Source organism: Stegodyphus dumicola, chromosome 9 (genome assembly GCF_044657685.1).
Source record: "Stegodyphus dumicola isolate Sdum_Otavi_A_Nest chromosome 9, ASM4465768v1".
Lineage (NCBI taxonomy): Eukaryota > Metazoa > Arthropoda > Arachnida > Araneae > Eresidae > Stegodyphus > Stegodyphus dumicola.
This window is the reverse complement of record NC_140776.1, coordinates 100230695-100253638: the sequence shown is the minus strand read 5'-3', so window position 1 is coordinate 100253638 and position 22944 is coordinate 100230695. Positions and strand designations below refer to the sequence as shown.

The 22944-nt window shown below is 34.1% G+C and overlaps 1 protein-coding gene across 3 annotated transcripts in view; it reads left to right on the top strand.

The window, feature by feature from the left end:
* LOC118204829 (WD repeat-containing protein 76-like) overlaps positions 1 to 22944 on the top strand; it is a 128152-nt gene that overhangs the window by 34917 nt on the left and 70291 nt on the right. For all 3 annotated transcript variants that reach the window (XM_085823810.1, XM_085823808.1, XM_085823809.1), the window contains 2 exons: positions 1296 to 1521; positions 2024 to 2094. In XM_085823810.1, coding sequence (XP_085679936.1) covers positions 1296 to 1521; positions 2024 to 2094 — 297 coding nt within the window. The remainder of the gene's footprint in view (positions 1 to 1295; positions 1522 to 2023; positions 2095 to 22944) is intronic.

The following is a 22944-nucleotide window of genomic DNA, read 5'->3' as shown; positions in this document are numbered from 1 at the left end:
GAGATCCATCGTCGCATAGTGTCGGTGTGCGGGAATAAAACACCCTCAAGGTGTACTGTATACCATTGGCCAAATTCAACAGCGAAGTGGAGACTACAACTAAAGGTGTCAGCATGGAATGACAGCAACATTGCATAAAGTTGCAAATGTGGCAGTCGAGTCAGATTTGATCATGGCAAACAGGCGCATAATGTTCACCGATATGCAAGAAGAGACAGGTCTTGCACGTGAAACATTGCAGGCGATTGTGCATGGTGATTTGGAGATGACAAAGGTGTGTGCGAAATAGGTGCCTCATGCACTCGCACCATAACAAAAGGCAAAGCGCACTGAAATCTGCAAAGAACAGCTTGCACAACACGATGGTGATCCGGATTACTTCTTTGCCTGCCTAGTCATGGGGGATGAGTCGGGGTTTTTGAGGGTAACTCCCGAAAAAATGCAGCTCCATGGAGTGGGAGCATGCATCAAGCCCATGTCCCAAGAAGCCTAGGGCGGCTTTGAACGTGTAAAACAAATGGCAACAGTCTTCTGGGATGTCCAGGGCATTCTTCTCATGGACTGGCTGGAGCCTGGGTGCACCATCAGCAGCGACCGCTACTGTGAAGTTGCCAGAACGCTGTGACGGCACAATTAAACAGCACTGTCCAAGCAAATTGGCAGGGCATGGGCTGTTGCAGCAAGACAGCGCACACTCCGACATTAGCCAGAACACCTGCGACACTCAAGGCATCGGGATTCATTGTTGCCACACCCTCCATACTCGCCCAATCTGGTCCCCTTGGACTACACCTTTTGTGACAAGATGAAGGATGCAGTCAGGGTTCAACATGTTGAATCTTCTGCCGAATTGCGTGCAATCGTCTGTAGGTGGTGTACCAACACCCCACAGACTGTTTAGCCCACAGACTAGGAAGCCCTCAGGGGCCTTCCAGCCAGATGGCTGAAGTTTATTGACTTGGGCGGGGATTATTTCTAACTAATGTACTATCTGTTTTTTTGTTAATAAATTGTATTCCGCTTTGTAGCAGCATTTGTGTCATTCAATTCTGTACTCACTAAATATTATTTCTTGGAACAGAGGATGATCCTTTTGCTGCAATGAGCTGAGTGATCATCTCTGATAAGCTTTATTGTTTTCTGCTAGTATTGCTAGTATTATAATTTAGTTTTCTGCTAGTATTATAATTTATGCAGTAGTAATTATGCCGAATTCATCAGTATGTTTTTTCTGAAAACATTCATCACATATTTCATTTATTCTTATAAACCACTTCTTCTATTTATTTATTTAGGAACATACCTTCTTCTCGACCTTGGATGAAGAAAAATAGAATGTTACAAAAACTAGGTATTGACTTTTTGTTGAGGAAAAGTAGACGCTTAGAAGAACTGAATACTGACCTTTCATTGAGGAAAAGTAGACGCATAGAAAAACTGAATGTTAACCTTTCAGAATGTGTGCGAGATGCTAAAGCTATTGCAAAAGCAGAGAAGAAGGCTGAAGAAAACATTAAAAAGGTAATTTGTATCAGCTGTTGATATAAATTTAAACTTCAGCGTAATTTTCAGAACTTTTTATATAAACGGAATTTGTTCTTGTCTATGCTCCTTTTCATTGTGCCTAAAAATAATAGTTATATATTCTTGTTTTCAGTTAAGGTAATAATGATAAGTGTTAAATAGATTCATTGTTTTGAAAAATTTGCCACCAGCAATAAAAAAGTTGCTGTGTTGATGACCAAAGATGTCATTATCTTCATTTGTATCAACAATTTTGATAAACGTATTCTGTATCATAGTCACTTGAAATGGTTGTGCTCTCAGAAGCTTATTTTACTAGATCAAAAGTTGAAAGGTCTTGTTTTTTTACTACATCTGTAATATGTGTTTTTAATCATTAGATTGTTTGGGTATAAAAAGTAATATTAGATTTTTCTCCTTTCGTAATAGTGCCTCTTTATTATGTTTTTATGTATATGTTACATATTTATTTAATGTGATCAAATTTATAATTTTGTAGAAGGATTTCATCTGGACTTCTAAAGAGATTTCTACTTATGAATGTGATTTAAGTAGTAATGCTGATAACAGGTAAATCTTTTGCACCTTCATTTATGTGTGTGTATGGGTGTTTCTTTCAAGGTAATTTATTCTGTATTTATAAAGGAAACTTTGGTTCTAGTAATACTTTTTTTGCACTTTTGATTTACAGTACAAGGTCTGTAATCCGGATTCGTTGGGACTTCGGTGATTCCGGATTATAGATCATCAATTTAAATTTTTTTAAGATGGCATGCAGAAATTTTACAATTAAAAATATTAAACAGTAATTTATGAAATAAAGAGCAATTATGATCTGAAGGGTACCAAATTTTACAAAAAAAAAAAAAGCTTAATATTTATTTGTTTACTTTATTAAACATTTCTTTCAATGCAAGTTGTTTAAGTTGCTTCGTTTTTTGTGCTAATACTTTCTCTTTAATTCTATAAACAGACATAATTTCTTGTTCAGTTACAAAGTTCCACTCTTCCAAGTCCTGTAATTGCTGTGCTGAGAATACCGACTAACTTGTCAATCGAAATTTTTTCGTTTTCACTAACCTCTCTTTCACTTTCTTCATGCCTTTATCCATTTTTTTGCAGCAATTCCACTTTTTGTTTGATTGACATTGAAACATGCTTTCGCTTTGTAGATCTTTTGGCTGCTCCAGAATTGGAAACTCTTTTTGAAATAAACGAAAGTTCAAGCTGAATTTTTATAAAATTGCTCTAACAGTCTGCAAAAAATAATAAGCTGGATCCAATTGGAAGATTAAGGAACAGCGCAATCTGCAACATTAACTGAAATAGATAATTAGAGATAATTTTAGCCTAGCTTATACTGTCTGTTATACATTAAGCGGACATGCGTAAACATATTATGCGCATGCGTAAACGCATTATGCATTTAGACATGCGCATAAAATTTGTAGCTTTGAAGTCTGGATTATAGACATCAGGATTAAAGACTTTGTACTGTACTGTTAAAAATACGTTGCATCTCCCTTGTAATAAGTCTCACAGTTACATAGAAAATGCACACACTTGATCAGGCAAAACATTCTACCTACTTGTGCACTGCAACAGGTCTTATACAGGTTTTTTTTAAAATGATTTTTGATCCTTAAAAGTCCTTAATTTGGGCCAAAATGGGCAGTAGGTCTTTAATGTTTATCATCTAAAATTTGTCTGTTTTTTTATGACAACTGCCAGTTGTAGTGTGAATTAGCATTTTGGAGGAATATTTTTTGGCCATTCACAGACAAGTATGTATTTGATGGGTTATTGTTTGAATTTGTCCCTTCTTCTAACATAAATGGTGCAGTGCTCAAGTTTCTGGGCTGGAAGTGAAACATTAGCATTTAAAAATGGTTTCTTTTTTGCTAATGAAAGAGCTCATAAACAATTTCTCTTTTGAGGACATGAATTCTTGCATTAAATAGCTAAAATTGGTGACTTATCAACATTTTGGTGATTTTTTAAGATAAATTTCTATACAAAGCGTTTAACTTGGAAGTTTGTGGATTTTGGGTTTTTTTAAATAAAAATATAACATTCATAAATGTAATTAAAATAATGGTAATGTATTAAAATTTTATTTAAGAAATAATATTAAAATAAAGCATTTTATTTTCCCTTGTAGTATTATAAATTGACATTACTTTCCATTTCGGCGACTTATTGGTAGAATATTTTGAATATGAAAAACAAACAATGTAATAAATACTACATGGCACAATTTTTGAAACATTTCTTAGCAAAATAGCTACTGTAATTATTTTAAAATGGCTTCTTTCATATTTCTTCATGGCAAGAGTTTATCCCCATGTAATTGTCTCAGAATTTTCAGAATGTGTATCAGTTTTTGCTGTAAAATTCATTTTTCACTTTTCTTCTGCGATTTTTTTTTTCCCCCAAAATCTTCTGCCTTTTTGCTGTTATAGAATTGGTAGAGGTAATTTTCTTTCGGATTTTAGACATTGCACATCGGAAAGTTTAGAAGGCTTTGAAGACAAGATTTATAGATTTGCGATTCCAAAAGATTCCAGAAAAATATGACTAACTAAAAAATACCTTCAAGGTATTAACATGTAACAGATGTATTTTACATGAAGTTTGAATTTCTTACTTTTCAGAGAATTTTTGGAAGAACAATGAATTAAGACACAATAACATGCCGAATAAATACTAATTCAGAAGTCAAACAACAAAAACAATGAATTATTTGAATTTTGTATTTCTGATCCTAGAAGTTTTTCTCTTAACATGTTTATCTTTCTTTAATTTTGTCTTCTTTTTATAGGACACAAGCCTGGAAAATATCAAAAATGCTTCTAATCTTATCACATGAACAGGCATTTATAAAAAGGAATTTTTCTATTAATAAAGAAATTGAAATACTATAGTTTAAAAGATTTATCTTTTATGTTTCAATGCATCATAAACAGGGTTGGTGCTAGGCATTTTCCCACTTGATGCAATCTCTGCGAGTCCTAAATTCTGCTGCTTAATGCCTTACTAAATTCTAAAATTTTTGTTGCTCGAAATTCTGCGGCCCAGTGCCTGTCCTAATTTCTAAAAGTTTTGTCACCCCTTGATTTTGTTGCTTGATGCTTCACTAAATTGTAAAAATTCTGCACACCAGCTCTTCTGACACTGTCCATATATCACTTCACGCCTGGCCAACGACTGTGGATATTAGAGATTGTCCTATGTGTTAGCCCTTTGTTGCTGAGTGCTCCAATACAGAAAACATCCTAATTGGCTAGCTTCTCGAAGTGTTAAATTCTGTTATACATGGATGAAAACAAGGTTTATTATTTACTTTTAACTTCCCTTTTCAGTCATAGATGGCATTATCACACAAGGCAATTATGATTTGCTGTTTTACGCATCATTTAAAATCCTCGTATTTACAAAAAAATTTTTTAATACAAATTTTGAAAAAAAAAAAAAAAAAAAAGGTTATATCATTGGCTGTACTCTAAACTATTTATTTTTTATACAGAAAGTATGTATAGAGAGTCGTTAAATAAAATTAGATGTTCTTTCAACGGGAAAACTGCACCACTAGCTGTTACAGAACCGATGATGATGAAAAAACATCATTTTTTTTCCTGTCTAGGGGAATGAAGTAGTAGCACTTCATTCCCCTAGACAGGGAAAACATATTCTACCATTTTCTAAATGTAACTCTAATTAACAGTTACATACTATTTATATATAATGCTAACTTGAGATGAAATTAAAAAATACCAAACAATTCCATCTGAATTTGCTGTATTCCCTCTCTGCCATGAAGTACACACAAAAGTACATTAAACCCCAAAGATACCCTCATTTTTAAAGGAACGTTTTCTACCTATAAACAATATGACAACTTTGAACACATGCTAGTGAAGGGTACATGGAGACGATGTGTGTTCTGTAGCACAAAAGCGAAGCCGCACGAAACAAGATTCATATGCAAAGCTTGTGATGTTGTGTTTTTGCCAAAAGGATGTTACATGTTTCAAAAATTTAATGAAACCAAAAAATAAAGCATTGTAAATATTTTTTTACTTGTATATGTATGTATATATACAGTTAAAAAGTAAAGTGGGATTGAACTCATCAGCAAGAAGACATGAATTTTACCAAGTAATGTAATATATAAAAAACAGCAAAGTAAAAAACTAAGATGCTAAGACATTGGTTTGAATGTAGTAATTAAAAATAAGGAAAGTAAAAAGAAAATATTAATCTTCCTTGTTTGGAGCTTCATAACAGAACTTGTCAAGGGAAAAGCATTTTGAAACTCCATACATGGTCAACTAATTAGATAGCCAAAACAAATTTTCGTTCCAACAATTCACTGAGACTCGGAAGCATAGGACTTAATCAGTTAGTCAAAGAAATAGTTGAAGAATTAAGAATTTCATTGAATGTCTCTTTTCCCAAATTGTCTTAGCTTTCCAACTCAAAAATATGAGAAGTGAAATATTTTTACATTCTTACAAAGACAAGTTATAAAAATTAAATTTAAATTGATAGAAATTCTAGTAATAAAGAAACGGCAAGCTCTGAAATGAAAAAGAAAAAACGTAAAAGTACAATTGAAATGTCAAAGCTTAAATTAAAACAGTCTGAAAAAAGGATATAATAAGTCAAACTTACCAAATACGAGCGCTGCATGGAAAGAAACTTGAAAAAGAACGTTGGAGGAGGTTTGCCATTTAGTGTTCTGAAGAAAGGTTACCAAAAGTGAAACGGAAATTTTTTGAGCGAATAGTAGTTCACGCTGTAAGTTGACGTGTCTTTGTAAAAGAGTGGGTCCCACCGAGTAAGAAGAAAAAGTGGAGAAGTAATTGCGGGTCAACCTGTCCCTATCAGTAAGAAAAGCTTCCAAAATGGCTACTGAATAGATAGAAGAAGAAGTTGCACAAAATTCTAACTTGCTAGCTTGGCCAGAAAATATTGAAAAAGGAAGATCTTAAAATTTTGTTAGTATAAAGCCATAATTTTTCACTTTTTTCGAGTTACAAAAACATCTTTTGAAAAGAAAATGGCTCCTTTTTTACTGAAGAAAGGCTGGTTGGCCAGGAAATTAATGTAAAAGCAATATATACAAATTAATTTACTAAAGGAAACTGTACAATTAAAGTGTAGAATTTAGTATACATGTGTACATGAATACACTTGTATTAGTCATCCATCATTTACCTTCTAATAAACACACACACACAAGTATATATATGTAAGATATAAGAAAATATGATAGCTGCTTTAAAAATAATTGCCAACCTCAGAATTAAGGATTCTAGACTTAATGCTTTCCTCCTAAATTCATCTGTTCTCCCAAATTCAAAGTCCTTCTATGTTATGTAACAACCTAAGATTAACCCATCATAGTTTAGAGTACTTTTTGCATGTACTTAGTATAAATACTCTTGGGAAAAAAAAAAAAAAAAAAAAAAAAACTACACCATTTCTTTTCTCAGCTTCTACCTTGCTAACATCTTGCCGCATCGCTTCTCAGTCTGATGTCTATGTCTTACTATTAAAATCAGTGTACATAGGATTTACTGTATTTTATTATGATTGGATAAATATCTACTAAGATGACTTTATGTGCTTGAAAATAAAGATTGGTGATTTGTGGAAATCCACTTTCATCATCTCCGTCTCATCTTGCTCCTCTTCCATCATGACTGAACTGTTAAAGTATTGGATTCTTCCTACACATTAACCGTTTAGGTCCCAAGCAGCGCAATTGTGCTGTTGAGATTTCATGTCGAGAAAACCCAGTACATTTCAACATGTGGACAACTGTCAGTGCATTACCAATTGTTGTAGTCGCTTAGCAAATTGCAATAAATGTGACGGAGCGATGAGAAAAAGACAAGAATCACATTACCTAACAAATATAAGAAGCACCATCACGCCGCTTGGTATTTCTCGACATAAAATAAAACAAGTGCTGTTGCGCCACTTGGTATTTCTCGACATAATATAAAACAACTACTTTCACGCTGCTTGGGTCTTTTCGTATTCATTTAGAGAAAGCATGGTTGCACTGTTTGGGATTCTTCAACAGTGTTTTTTCAATACCCCTTGGGACTCAAACAGTTAAATTATGACACACACACACACATGCATATATATATATATGTGTGTGTGTACATGCATATATATATACACACACGCAAGTCCTATGTGCAAATATATATATAAACTGTAAATATTTATTTCATTATTCCACAAAACATCTTATTGCCAAAACTGTTTGGGGGGGGAATGGAATGAGGTGTAGAGTAGCTGACTTCTCCATGGTCTATGGTGTACCCTGGGTCATGTTAAATCAGCTATACAGGTATAATATAGTTTTTGCATTCATATGCAAAAGCTTCTACTCATTTGTGTGCTTTACTGCCATGGTGTCTTACACAAACTTTTAAGAGCTGTGGTGGTGCAGTGTTCCCACTGAGGGAAAACCCACAGAATCAGAACAGTAAATGTAATCGGTATTCTTCTGTTATTGGGACTGGATTCAGAAATGGATGTATGTGCTGATGTATGCTTGCATATACAACGAAGAACTATTACATTATCATCACCCTCCATCTATAACAGTGGGCTCGTCCATGAACAAAACGACTGTGCATGTGCAGCTGATGTTGGGGGTATATAAAATGGCTATGCATTGTCTTTCCAAACATAGTATGATTAGTGACATAATGGGAAAAGCAGCTGATTTATCAGACTTCGGTAAAGGTCAAATCATTATGGCTTGGCAACTGGAAACATCAGTATCAGAAACGACACATTTAGTGGGCTATTCATGTGCAGTTGTTGTAAGTGCATATCAAAAGTGGTGAAACGACAAATCACTGTCCAGCAGTGTGCCGTCGACAGCGCATTCATTCCAGAAGAGAATGGGGATTGCTAAACATTGTTGCCTTGATTGAGGAGCTACAACAGTGGAGAACCAGACAGTGTTTTTCTCAACACACTGTGCAGTGTACACTGCTGCATATGTGCCTGTGCAGCCGGAGGCCGAAGCATGTCCCTGCACTGATGGCATGTCATCGCCAGCTTTGTCTGCAATGAGCCAAGAAACATCGGAATTGGATATTAGATGAATGGAAGAAAGTTGCATGGTCCTACGAATCAAATTTTCTGGTCCATAACATTGGTGGACGTGTGTTAATATGCCGATTTTCAAATGAAACCCTGGCTCCCGGATGCACAGTTGGATGGAGACAAGCTGGTATCGGTGATATTATGGTGGGGGCAATGTTTTCATAGAGCACATTAGGATCCATAATCCCCATAGAATAATCCCTGATGTCTCTGCACTACGTAAACTTGTTGCAGACCAGGTTCACCCATTCATGACAACAGTATTTCCGGTGCGGGGTGGTGCTTACCAACAGGATAATGTACCATGTCATAAGGGTCAAATAATGAGTGAGTGGTTTGAGGAACATTCCAGTAACTTTTAAGTCTTGTCTTGGCCTCCAAATTCACCTGACATTAATTCAATAGAGCATTTATTGTCCCACCTGGGAAACCAAATTCATGTTGCCACATTACCTCCTTGTAATATGTGGGACCATTTGGTGAGTGCTTTGTACCAGATATCTCAGACTACATATCAGCACCGTGTGGAGTTAGTGCCATGCCGGGTGATGGTAGTTTTGAGGACTAAAGTTGGTCCTACATGTTATTAACAGGATAGTCATAATGTAATATGCATATGTATGTATACACACATACATGCATACGCAAATACATTTCTTAAAATCCAGTCCCGATAACAAAACAGTATTGTGTAATCTTTAAAAAATTATACCTGCATATTCCTTTAGGCCTAAGTGATATCCTACAATTTTTCTTTTTAAAATTCCAACTTTAAAGGTAGAGTTAAGGGCAGATAAGCTGCTGCCAACTGACAATATTAGGATGCTTGTTTTCCAGATGAATAGTTGATTGACACATATACAATGGGCATAACCAAGATGTTATTATGAATATGCTTTTGGGGATGTTCTCATGAACATGGCTGGGACAAGTAATGATTGTAGTCTCTGTGAACATTGCTGACCAGTTACACCCTTCCATGACATCTGTCTTCCCCAACAGATATGAACTCCTTCTGCAGAACAGTGCTTCTTGTCATAAGGCTAAAATCATGCATCAGTGACTTGAGGGCTGTACCATTCAGTCGATGTCAAGGCCTTTTAATTCCCTTAATATGATTGATTCCTTTGAGCAGATCTGGGATGTCATGGAGTGCAAGCTCAGAGCTCACCAGTTACATCCTTTTTGTCTATGGAAATTGCATAATCTCTGCTGAATCTGTTACAATCTTCCTTCAGACATTTACCAAGATTTCTCATGGCTAGTTGCAGCTTTTTTTGGGTAGCAGAATTTGAACAATTGACTTGTATCACTTGGTCTTCATAATGGAGTTATCACATATATCGACATGAAACACTGTAAGCTTCATTTCCAGGAGATATGTTTCTTTCAGTACTTGTTAGAATATGAGTCTTCCAGCCAAAACTGTTGCACTTGATGATCAGTTATGTGTATGTACTAGGTGCCAAGTAGAATTGTGCACAAGTAAAAGTAAGCAGGAAAAGCATTTTTGATAATCGAGAATTAATTATTGAGGTTTTAGAAACTGATGAAACATCAAATGCTGAGCAGAAATATCGTTATGAAAATATTAAAGAATTGTTAAAAGATGGGGGAATAACTTTAGAAGATGATGATCACGAATCTTTAGAAAACAATAATGTATCTTTACTCATCAGAGCTGATAATTACTGGAAATTAGTAAAGGAAAAAATTGAAAATTTGAACTCAACATTAGTTACAATCCAAAGTAAAATGGATTGGATTTTAATTGGAAAATTGTTTGATCATAGTGACAAAAGGCAAAACATAACTCATGCTGTCATAATGACTTCTTTATTAATTCACGCATTGAAGCTTGAAAATTTGTGGAAATTAGATTTATTGGGCATTCAAGACCCTGTTGAAACAAATAACAGAAAGGAAATGGAAGTTGCTGCACTGAATCATTTTAACAAAACTGTTACTTTTAAAGAGAGAAGATATGTGGTTCAGTTGCCTTGGATAATAAAAAAAGGACCATTTAAGTGAAAATTTCAATATCACTATAAACAGTGGTTAAAAAAAATACAACACATCGATTGATACAAAAGGGGCAAATTGAACAATTACAAAAATTTTTCTCAGATTGGTTAAATGATAGAGTTATGCAAGAAGTCTCTGAAGACAAAATGAATAATCAGTGTTACTCTTTACTGCAAAAAGGGGTGTTTAAAAAAACTTCAGTCACGAAACTGTGACTGGTATTTGATGCTTCTTGTAGAGACAAAACTTCTCACTTAATGATTGCCTAGAAAAGTGTCCAAATTTGCTGGAACAAATTATTCCTATAATTCTAAGATTTTCCAAGCATAGAATAGGAGTCGTTTCAGATATGAAAAGGGCTTTTTTGCAAATGTCTATGAATAAGAATGATCGAGATTTCTTATGATTTTTATGGTCAAAAGATTTTAAAGACAAGAAAGATTTTAGAGTTTGGTTTTTGTATTGAATTGCCATACTTTTTTATTGGCTGCAGTATTAAGCCGCCACATTGATCTGAATTTATTTAAATATCCTGAAACAGCTTGAAATTTAAAAGAATCATTCTATGTAGACAATTGCATCACATCTGTTCCTGATGAAGAAATGCTCAATCGATTCATAGATGAATCAAACAAATATTAGGTTCTGCATCATTCAGTCTGAGAGAATGGGAGCACACTCCTCTTTTGAAATCTGAAGATAGAACCTATTCCTGTGCTGGGAATTTTGTGGGATAAGGAAGATGACAGCCCTTTTTGTGACGTGAAGACTGCTACTGATAAATCAGTGAATCTTACTAGGAAAAACATACTATCTGCTGCACACCACATTTTCAATCCCATGGGATTTCTCTGTCTCATAATGCTAACAGAACACCTAAACTACTTATACAAGAGACCTGGTTGTTAAAAAATGGTTGGGATGCAAATATGCTCGAATACTTAGGAAAAGAGTTCTATTCGTGGATCGATGATTTGTCACTCTTTATCTTGCATTAGAATCTCAAGGGCTTTAGATGTAAGTGGAAATGAAAGTCTTAGTCTTCATACATTTTGTGATGCAAGTAAATAAGCATATGGATGTGCAATTTATTTAAGAAAAGAAACGAGTGAAAATATATTGGTACACTTTCTTCTAGCTAAAAGTAGAGTGAGTGCATTATGGAGAATGATCATAAATTGTCTAGAATTGCTATCCTGCTGTACAGGAGTCAGGCTTACAGCTCTTGCTTTACAAACACTCGAATTAAACAATGTTCGTAGAAACTATTGAATGGATTTTGGGCACTGCTGTTTCTTGAATCCAAATAGATGACCACAGGGTGCCATTTGTTGCAAATAGAAATACAAAAATTATCATCGAAATCTAAATGGCATCATCTTCCAAGAAATTTGAATCTTGCAGATATACCATTACAAAAGTGTTCAATCACGGGTGGCAAGGGCCTGCATGGCTTCTGAAGAACAAAGAAAATTGGCCATCTATTGTGAGATTACTAACGCAGAAGAAATCATGAAAGAAAAGCAAAAGAACAGTATTTCAACTTTGGCCAATATCACCACTGAAAAATGGTATTTGAATTATTTTTCAAGTTGCTTTAAAATTGTGAGAATGATTTCTTGGATTCTGAGATTCATAAATAATTGTAGAAATAGAGGAAGAAATTTTGACAACAGCCTGAGTGCTGAAGAACTGGACGTTTCTGAGAAGAAATTATTGAAGATTGTTCAACAAGAAGCATTCCCTATTGGAGAACAGTTGAAGGTAATTTTACTTTCAGTGATGAAGAAGGACTTGTATGATAGAAAAAAAAGGTTTTGAGAAAAACATGGCAATGAAAACTTCCAGTGCTCATTGTACTTCCATGCAAACATGAATTACTAGAAGGAATGATGCAAGACTACCATTTACAACTTTTACATGTGGGTACTCAAATTCTTTTGACAATATTTTTCAAAAATTTTGGATAATAAGAGGAAGAAAAACAATACAAAGGGTCTTGGTGCAAGAAACACTCAGCAAAAGCTCTCGATACATGCCTTGACCTCTCCCAGAAGACAGAGTCAGAGATGCCTATGCATTTGAGGTGGTGAGTGTTGATGTAGCAGGACCACTTTATTTAAAGGAAAATAGAAAGTTTTGGATCTTGTGGAGTTTATCGTGCAGTTTATTTACAATTAATCGAAAGCTTATTGACTAATGGATTTTCCCTCAGATTTTGAAGATTCATAGTACGACGAGGATGACCTAGAGTGATATACAGTGATAACAGCACAAATTTTGTAGGGGCAGGGAATTTAGTTTGATCTGTTGACTGGAACCAAATTATTGACATTGAAAGTTCAGTGGCAGTTAAATCCACCAACCTCAGCATGGGGGGGCTGTTGCAATGATTAAGAAATTATTGAGAAGAGTCCTGGGAAAACCATTACTCTCATATGAAAAAATATTGACTATCGTGTATGATGCAAAAGCAAATATCAACTCCAGACCATTAACTTAAGATTCAGAAGATTCCACCAATTTATATGCACTCACTCTATTAATGTTTATTCAAGATGTTTGAACCAAAGGTGTTCCAGATCTAGACAGTCTGGATAAAATTAACTTATTGAAAAGCTGGCGATACCACCAAAATTTATGTGTGGAATTCCGTAAAAGATATAGTGATGAATACCTTGGACTGTTAGTATGTCAACCGAAAACTGTACCTTCGTGAACCATCAAGAAAGGTGATTTAGTGTTTGTAGAGTACAATAGAAGGAAAAGAACAGATTGGCTAATGGATCGTGTGATCGAAACATACCAAGAAAAAACATTAGAGTGGCGAAAGTAAAAGCATCTAGTGATGAACTGTTAAGACTAGTACAAAAAATATTTTCAATGGAGATAGACAATAAGAAAATAAAGAAGCTATCTTCGAGCTTAAAACTACTGAATCTTCAACATCTTCAGGAAATGCTGGAAAAAAAGATGACTTAGGAACTGATAACCAAAGACTGTGAACTTGAAGATCCTAATACAAATATTTAGTTTAGTAGGTATGGTAGAAAAATTGTGAAGCCAATTTATGTAATTTTAATTTGTTTTCAGTACTACTATTATTTGTTTTCACTTTTCTTTGAATTAAAATTTTATATAGAATTTGATTTTATTCGGTTTTAGTGAACTAATCTGTTTACTAGTATTTTTCAGAATAGAATTTTTTCCTGTTGTTTAACACTTAGAAGAGGGGTAACCGAATTATAGGCCAGAATTGCAGAGTCTCAAAAAAGACGGCTGTGGCCAAAATTTCGGCGAAAGAAATTCTTTCCCCACAACCGCTTGGAGTGAAGAGATAGTCATTGTCTGATAACCTTCCCCTGCTGTTTGTCCAATGACCTTTTTGCCTCACAACTATGGGATTTCATTAATTCCCTTTCATTTTCCCTCAACAGTGTGATGTTAGCTCGAGGCAAAAACTTTCAGTTGTGTTTCACATGATTAGCTTGCACTCTAGAATTCTACACAAGGGGCCTAATCATACTGATATTCATATGGGTATGATATATACATATGTGCAAATGAGTTGTGCGTGCATATACAACACAAACATGTATGTGTAACATATATGTATGCTAATTGTGTATGTATATGCAAACAGATATATGTATATTATATGCACATGTGGATAAAAGCATACACATGTACACTGTGAAAAAAAAAAGAAAAAGAAAAAAAGGACACTACTTTATCTCCCGTTTTACTGGGTCAATTGACGAAATTCAAGTTACGTTCTTCATGTCTTGAAAGCACGACTTGGGATGTATATTAGATTTATATATAGCACTATTCTAATATAGGTATTTTGACACAAAATCGGACTTTTTCTGAAATAACATAATCTTTTTACATAGTTCGATTCTACGACTCAAATTATGCCTAAGTATGAAATTTTGTAAAATTTGGTGCAAAATTTACGGAAAACTTCAACAATTTATGTTGGTCTTTTTTTTCAGTTTGTGCCAAGAATAGCTCACTTGGCGAACTTCTTAATGTATGGCAACCTAATTTCATTTCCCTTTTTACATCGTGTGTGGGCGGAAAAAAAGTCAAAATCATTCCTTCTTACAAATAATGTTCTTTATATTATATTTTTAATTATAATTGTTATTATTTTAAGTAATTTTTCTTTTTTGAATTTCATCTTAATTCTTTAAGTTGCATGGTTTCTTTCAATTAACTGTTTTAAAAATTTCTATTTACTCATTCGAACTGCATAGTTTAAATAAAAGATGCATCGTTTATTTATTTATTTTTTTTTTTTCCAAATAGTTTTTTTATACTATATTTTTTAGTGAGTTATTATTTTAGGCAATTTTAAAATTTTTAGACTTTTGTTTTAATTGTTTGTGTTGCATTGTTTCTTCAGATAATTAATTGTTTTAAAATTTTCTATTTATTCATTCGAAGTGAGCATTTTAAATATATTTATTAATATAAATTTTCCAGAATTTGATTTTAATTATTTGAATTTCGTTTTTTCGGAAGAATTCTTTGTGACTCAGATTACAATGCATTTCAAAATTGTATATATGAAAAGGGAAAATACAGCAAAGCACAGTCAACATGCCTTTTAATATTCCGTTCAAAAAAGATATATAAATAAGAGAGATGTATAATGGACATTTTAACTTAGGATAACTTTCATACATTGCTTTAAACAGTATTATCATTGTGCCCATTGCTTTACACAATTTTATCATCCTACATTTAGTTTCTTAAAATGTTATTCATATTTTAGTCATATATTTTATTTTTGAAATCACAAAAATCAAATAACATAAGATTTAAAAAGTTTTAAATTAAAAAAGGTACTAAATTTTATACAAAAATTTATTTTTTCTTCATAATGACTTGCTCTTTTTCTTCAGGCATTCTGCAAGTATATATAAAAAGCATCCAACTTTTCGAAACATCTTGGTATTTCTGACATTCGTTTTAAATAAAGTTATCACCTTTGATTTAATAAAGGCACACAAATAATGGCCGAGCGGTAAAGTCGCTGAACACTGGTAGTTTGCTCCAGGTTCGAATCCCGGCAAACAAACTGGTTGCATGGGTATTTTCGGGGTTTTTCTCATTAATATTGAAAGGTATGCTTGAACATGCATGCTAGCTGGTTTCCCTTAGAAAGTTCTTCACGAAGGCATCCTTCCGTTTAGACAAATAGCCCTGCTTTGCCATAATTTAATAATCCAATTCAATCCATTTCACCAGTATTTGGTCAGAGTCTTTATCAGTATTTAGAGGCTAAGCATTTTGAAGGCATGATATGAAAGGAAAGACTGGTTTCATCAAGAGGGAAAATGTATAGATGATATCTATATACGTTTTTGAGACTTTGGGAATTTTTGGAAGCAGGAGACGTGAAAAATGATATGGTTTTTGTCTTTTCTGTTAGTACTAAATTGCTGCTATTTGCTGGTGTGCACACCCAAGTGTTTTCTCTCCATTTGAACACCTAACTTCCTTGAAGTAGATTCCCCTTTAAATTTTTTCTTTTCCCCCCTAATTTCCTTCTTTACTTCTACATTTGTTTTCAGTGCTGACACAAGAAAATTAAGATTTTTTGATTGTTACTCTTCCATAAATTTTGCATTCTTGTCAAATTTTTTAAAAATATTTGTTGCATCAAATGCGTTTCAGCTGAAGATAGTTTTTCATTTTCTAGATATTTTAACTATAAATAAAGTTTAAAGCAAAGTCCAAAGGATAAATATTTGAATTAAAAGATTTTTGTTAAATGAGAAAGAAATAAAACCACTCCAGCAGTACTTCTTCTGTACCACTGAGTGGGCCAATTCTTATATTGGTTGCAAACAGTCTAAATCATATTATTTAGAGTTTTTAAGTCTAATAATTTCTATATTTAAGAACATGTTTTTTATATAATCTACAACACTAGAGAAAACTAATACTTAAAACATTCTTTCTAAGAGGATTTATGTAAAAATTTATATTTATATATATTTTCTGTCAATGTCTCGTTTGCTTAAAAACATTGTGAAAATGAACATCAAACAAACTTTCTCATTTTTAGACAATTCAGTTTAAATAAAGTAAAGTAGCAGACGATAACACAGCGAAGGTAAAAATTTACTGTTACAAATATTTTTTTTTTAAAAAAGGAAGAAATTTAAAAAAAAGTTACAAATGTTATAAAATTAACAAACAGAGTGATGGCTAATTGAATTTTGGACTTTATTAACAAAAAAGTAAAGAGAACTTATGTACATCTTATTGTTTACATGACAACTTTTAGAATGACGAAAATAATAGTGATGTCAGATGCATAAAACATATTAAAACAATGATACCACTGAAACTACACATAATATTAATTAAATGCTCGATTCTCAACAGCCTCCTTCGAGCATGAAAAATATTCATTGTTCATATAGATTAATGTTTACTTATTGACTGATTTTACACCAATCAACTTCTGGAAATGAAAGAGGCGCTAGAAGCGCCTTCGTCAGAATATCTGCTCATTGTTCATTACTTCTGACTTAGCCTAATTGAAAACGTCCCTTCGAGAACTCATCTTGCACAAACTTGTACCTTTGATAAATGTGCTTTGTGTGTGCGTGGAACATTGGATTTTTGATGTACTTGATAGTACTCTGATTATCAATTTGTAGGATAGGCAATGAGACATTATTAGCTATCTCATTGAATAAGCTCTTCATATCAGGTCTTTCGTAGTATCAGCTGCTGCCATGAACTCTGCCTCTGTCGTCGAATTGGATGCGGCCTCCTGTAGCTTGCTTCGCCACGTAATTGCACCTCCATCATAGAAAGAAATAAGACCTGTTCGAGACCTGCGTGTTTCTGCACAGCTGTTGTTATTTGCATCACTAAACAACATCAAACTTCTATCATCTTCATTACTGTACACAATGCCATGTCCTATGGTATTGCGAAGGTTCCTTAATGTTGTCTCTACGATTTCCCAATCAATCTCTGTAGGATTGTTCTGCTTTCGAGATATCAAACTCTCTGCATAAGCAATATCCGGTCGGGTCTCCATCGCCAAGTACAGCAAACTACTGATCGGTATGGAATTTCACTGCTGAGAGGCTTCGCCTCCTTGATCTTGATAATGATCCTTGATCTTGATCGTCATTCGGTTGACCATAGTCGACCTTGAGACTCGACTTCTTTACTGGGATATGTGATGTCTTAGCATCTCCATATCGCTCTAATATCTTTCTTGTAAATGCTTCTTGGTGTAGAAAGAGTGAGCCGTCTTTCAAACGCTTAACTTGTAGACCAAAGAAACAATTTAATGTCGTTACTCGAATGTTAAAATGTTGCTTGAGCTCATCCATAAATGTGAAGAATGCTTTGTCCTGAACAGCGTCAATGCCATCATCAACATAAATCGCCATCAGCATCTTATGTCCATAATCATTTCGTATGAACAGGCAGTTGCCGGATTTACTTTGTATCATGCCATGTTTCTTCAGCACACCAGTAAACTTGGCATCGTCCAGCTTGTTTCAAGTCGAAGCATCTTGCGTATAGGCTTACTTCCGTCATTATAGCCTTCAGGTTGATACATGTAGATCTCCTCAGTTAGGTCATCGTAAAGAAATGTCGTCTCCAGGTCAGTTTGATATAAGTTGAGATTCTCTTTGGCTGCCGCTGCAATTAGAGCTCGAATAGTGTCATAGAGACACACTGGTCTAAATGTGTCTTCGTAGTCGATATTCACTGTCTGCTGATCCTTTTGCTACTAAACAGGCCTTGAATTTCTCGATTGAGGCATCGGGATTTGTATTCACTCTGTAAACCCAGCGATTGTCGAGGATTTTACGTCTGTTATGTGGCTCAAGAAGTTGCCACGTTCCATGTTTGGCATGCGAAGCCATTTCTTCGTCCATGGCTCATTTCCAGTCGGCATAGTTAGGAGACTTCGTTGCTTCGTCATATATTTTAGGCTCTTCCAACTTCAGAATGCTGTTATACATGTCGTAGTCATTAAATCTGACAGGCTGTTGGATAGCTAAACGGTCTTGCAATATATGCGCAGTCATCTGTGTTAGTTCATCTTCATCAGTGCGCAGATCACCAGCCCCCTGTGTGTCTGCATCATCGTGTGCATCTTCCAAAATAAACTTCATACCGCTTGGTAGACCGGCGTTAGATGCTAATTTTGAAGGTTGGGAAGTAGGGCCAATTTGATGTTCATTGAACACTACATTGGCACTTTTTATCGTATCAGTCCTTGATGGTATGAAAATGCGATACCCATCGTCATCACAATAACCAACCAAATAGCCCTTTATAGCCTTGTCATCTAATTTACCGCTGTTGACATTTGTTACATGTACAAATGCAGCTGATCCAAAAACTCGAAACTCGAATTTTGTTAATTGCCGGCTTGCGTCCAAACCATTCCTCAAATGGAGATTTTCCCGTAGTTTTACTTTGTCCGGTTCGATTGAGAACGTACACAGCTGTAGATGCTGCTTCTGCCCATAAGAACTGTGGTACACCTGAATCCTTGATCATAGTGCAAACTGCATTCATTATTGTACAATTCTCTCTTTCAACTAATCCGTTTTGTTTTGGTATATATGGCATAGTGATTCGCAGCTTGATGCCTGCGTCATCAGTCAGCTTCACCAATTTATCATTGTCAAACTGACAACCACCATCTGTGACCAGTTCTTTTACATTTATACCATCTTTGTTGGTTCGAACAAGAAACTGTTTGATTTTATCCACAGCCTCGTCTCTTTATGTCTCAGAAATTCTACATGTTGAAACTTAGAGTAATTGTCCTTAATCACTAACATGTACTTCTTTCCACCTCTTGATAAGGCTGGCAATTTGAATAAGTCTACAAGTATTATCACACCAGACTTTTGTGTTTTTAATCGTTTTGATTTAAATGTTCGTCGACTTTGTTTACCGTACTCACATGGCTCACAAAACAGTCCATCATTGATAAAATCTATACCATTTTGGTGCAAGTACTGTTTCACATACTATATTCCTTGATGCCCAAGTCGTCTTCATTTTTTTGTCGTTGTCTTCATTGCCGTCTCAGGAAAAGGAGTCGTCATTTCGTTTTCAACCAAGTAGGCTGCAGCAGCAGAACCCCCTTGTGGTTTGACTGGTTTTGCATGTAGTTCAAAGAGTCCATTTGATGAACATGGGGCTTCTAAAAGTATATTATCTGGGGTCTCCTTGCGAAAGAAACGACAAATCATATCGTCTGAATCACCAAAGTTTGAGATTCCTTGCTTCATTGCCTTTGAGGCTGATAACAAATTTTTGCCAATTTCTGGTGCGTACAGTACCAGCTCAATAGATTTTCGTACATTTCCAACCATCGCACACATGTCAATGTCCCCACAGCCATATGCTGGTATTGTCTGTTTGTTACCGACTGTGATTTCTGCTTGTTTGTCAAAGTGACGGTACATCTTGAAATAGTCGGCTGAATTTCTAATGTGTGCTGTAGCTCCATAGTCTTTAAGCCACATATTTCAGCCGCAATCATCTTCTTGACAAGCATACGCACTGCACTGAGTATTTGCAAAGAAGGTTTCTGTTTTGCTGTTCGTCGGGTTGGCTTGTCAAGAAAAACTGGGCAAAATTTACCAATGTGCCCGGGTTTATTACAACGAAAACAGATGCCATTGAAACCTTTTACCCTATCACTGGTCTTAGTAAGTCTGTTCGTCATTTTGGCATTATTTGTTGTCAAGGAGTGGGATTGGTTGACCATCTAAGGTTTTTACCACCCTTCTTCCATTTCTTTCCACTATGTTTTGCACTATAATTAGCATTTGCCACAAATGTCATTGTACTTTCGTTTCTAAGCTCTTGATTTCTTCTTTGAAGCCGCATGTTGATCTGTTCGATCAGTTTTTCAGGTGACTTTTCCGTCTTTGGCATTGAGTCCCACTGTGATTTGAACTCTATATATTCGTCATCAGGAAGAATAGATAAGATTCACGGTTCTAGCAAGTTCTGCGGCAACGTTCCTTCGCCGCTCAACTCTTACTCGCGTTGAAGATCCACCCACAGTGTACATAAACATGCGAGTAATTGCATTATACTTTCTCAATCTGAAAAGTGAAAACTGTTGCAGAAGTGTGTCCAATTTCACACTTGACACCTTCTCAAAATTACTTAATAACTCATTCCATATCGCTAGTGCAGAATTACCATGCATACAGATCAAATTTAACACATTCAGTGATACATTTGTGCGAATGATAACAGCAGCTTTTGCATTCGCCTTTGCAGCTTCGTTGTACTCATGTATCGTTTTTTCATTTGCGCTTTCTGCCGGAGCTTTTGGCTTGATAAGGGAATTATTGAAGATGCCTGCACAATCATTGAGTGCAAATAAAGAGTTTATTTCAAATTTCCAATCAGTCCAGTTGGATAAACCTTCCAATTTGGAACACTGAACAAAATTTTTAGCTTCAATATTACGTCGTCATTAACCAGGAAATATGCAGCAAAAATAAAAGGTTATCGGTACACTGTAGCATCTACCTACACACTGTTCAGGTGGAAGTGTTGAAATCGAAAATGAAAGTGAAAAAATCCGTGATTCAAATATGTCAACATAGCCATTGTTAATTTATTTGCGCAGTTAAACATCGCTAAAGCCCATAACCTGTTATAAAATTAACAAACAGAGTGATGGCTAATTGAATTTTGGACTTTATTAACAAAAAAAGTAAGGAGAAGTTTACGTACATCTTATTGTTTACATGACAGCTTTTAGAATGACAAAAATAATAGTGATACCAGATGCATAAAACAGTTTAAAACAGTGATGCCACTGAAAACTTCACATGATATTAATTAAATGCTCGATTCTCAACAACAAATTTAATTAATATATTAATTAAATGCTCGATTCTCAACAACAAATTTAATTAATATCATCAATAATTTAAAAAAATAGCTATTCATATAGTATAAATAAATATTTATTTCACATCACTGAGGGGAAAAATTTCATATAATTAATTTGTAGTAAAAATTTATTTGAAATTTAAGGTTAAAAATAGCTGTGGCAATTCACTGTAACAAAAATCCATAAACCAGATTTGGCGTTCTTATCGCTCAAAAAAAGATGCCAAATTTCAAAATGTGAAAATATGTAAATTCGTGTATATCTTAGAAAATTTTGAATAAAAACTCTCATTTTTTGCAGGTATGCTTAGCAATACACCTACTTTAAGATGATGGTAAAAATTCTATCGGTTATAATTCAAAATATTTTTCAAAAAATTTATAAATTTTTTTTAAAAATAGAAATTTTAAAAATGAATCATAAAAATAGCTAAATTTTATTTGGAATGAACCTAAATTTTGAGATGTGAAAGGACGAATAAAAAAAGTTTAATAAAAGAGAGATATTAATAAGTATATACCACATTCAATTAACATTGAGGACCTAAAATTTTGAGAGCTAATATTTTAAAAACTACTCGTGCGAATTTTACAAAACTTGGCAGCCTGGCATAATTTGAGTCGTAGAATCAAAATATGTAAAACAATTGGTATGTTATTTCAAAAAAAGAGGGGGAAAAAAAAAAACAGAATCTTCGACATTTGGAATTAGTGGGTTAGAAGAGTGCTAAAAGAATGGTCTTAATATTTTAATATTTTCTGCTTGTTATATATATATATTTATATATGTATGAAAATTTGTTGCATTGATTAATGTAGAAATATGTAAATAGTAACTAATATGTCTGTGTATTAAACATAATTATAAAGCTATCTACTATTAGTAATATCCAAATTAAATAGTATTTTAAATAAAAAGTACTAAGAGGAATTTAGTTATTTGAGTAGAATGTTACCTATTTGGTTATAATATTATTTAATGATGCTAAACTGTTAAAGAAAAAAGCAATAATCCTGAATTTTAAAACTGTGTTTGTATCCTTTTTTTAAAAAAATACATAATTTTAATAATATATTCTAAACCTAAAACCAACAATATTGTAAAATCATAAAAAATGAAATAAAAATACAGTCTGTACTTTGTGAAGGCTTTCTAAAATAACAAAATTTATCAGAGGTAATTATATGAAATGCTTGATAGGACTTGTTTTTCATGGAAGACTATCAATATCATTAGATCTATAAATTAGGTCACAGAGGTTTTCAAAACATTGCATTTGTTTAAGTTTGCTTTCATTTCTCAGTTCAATAAAATATTTTGAT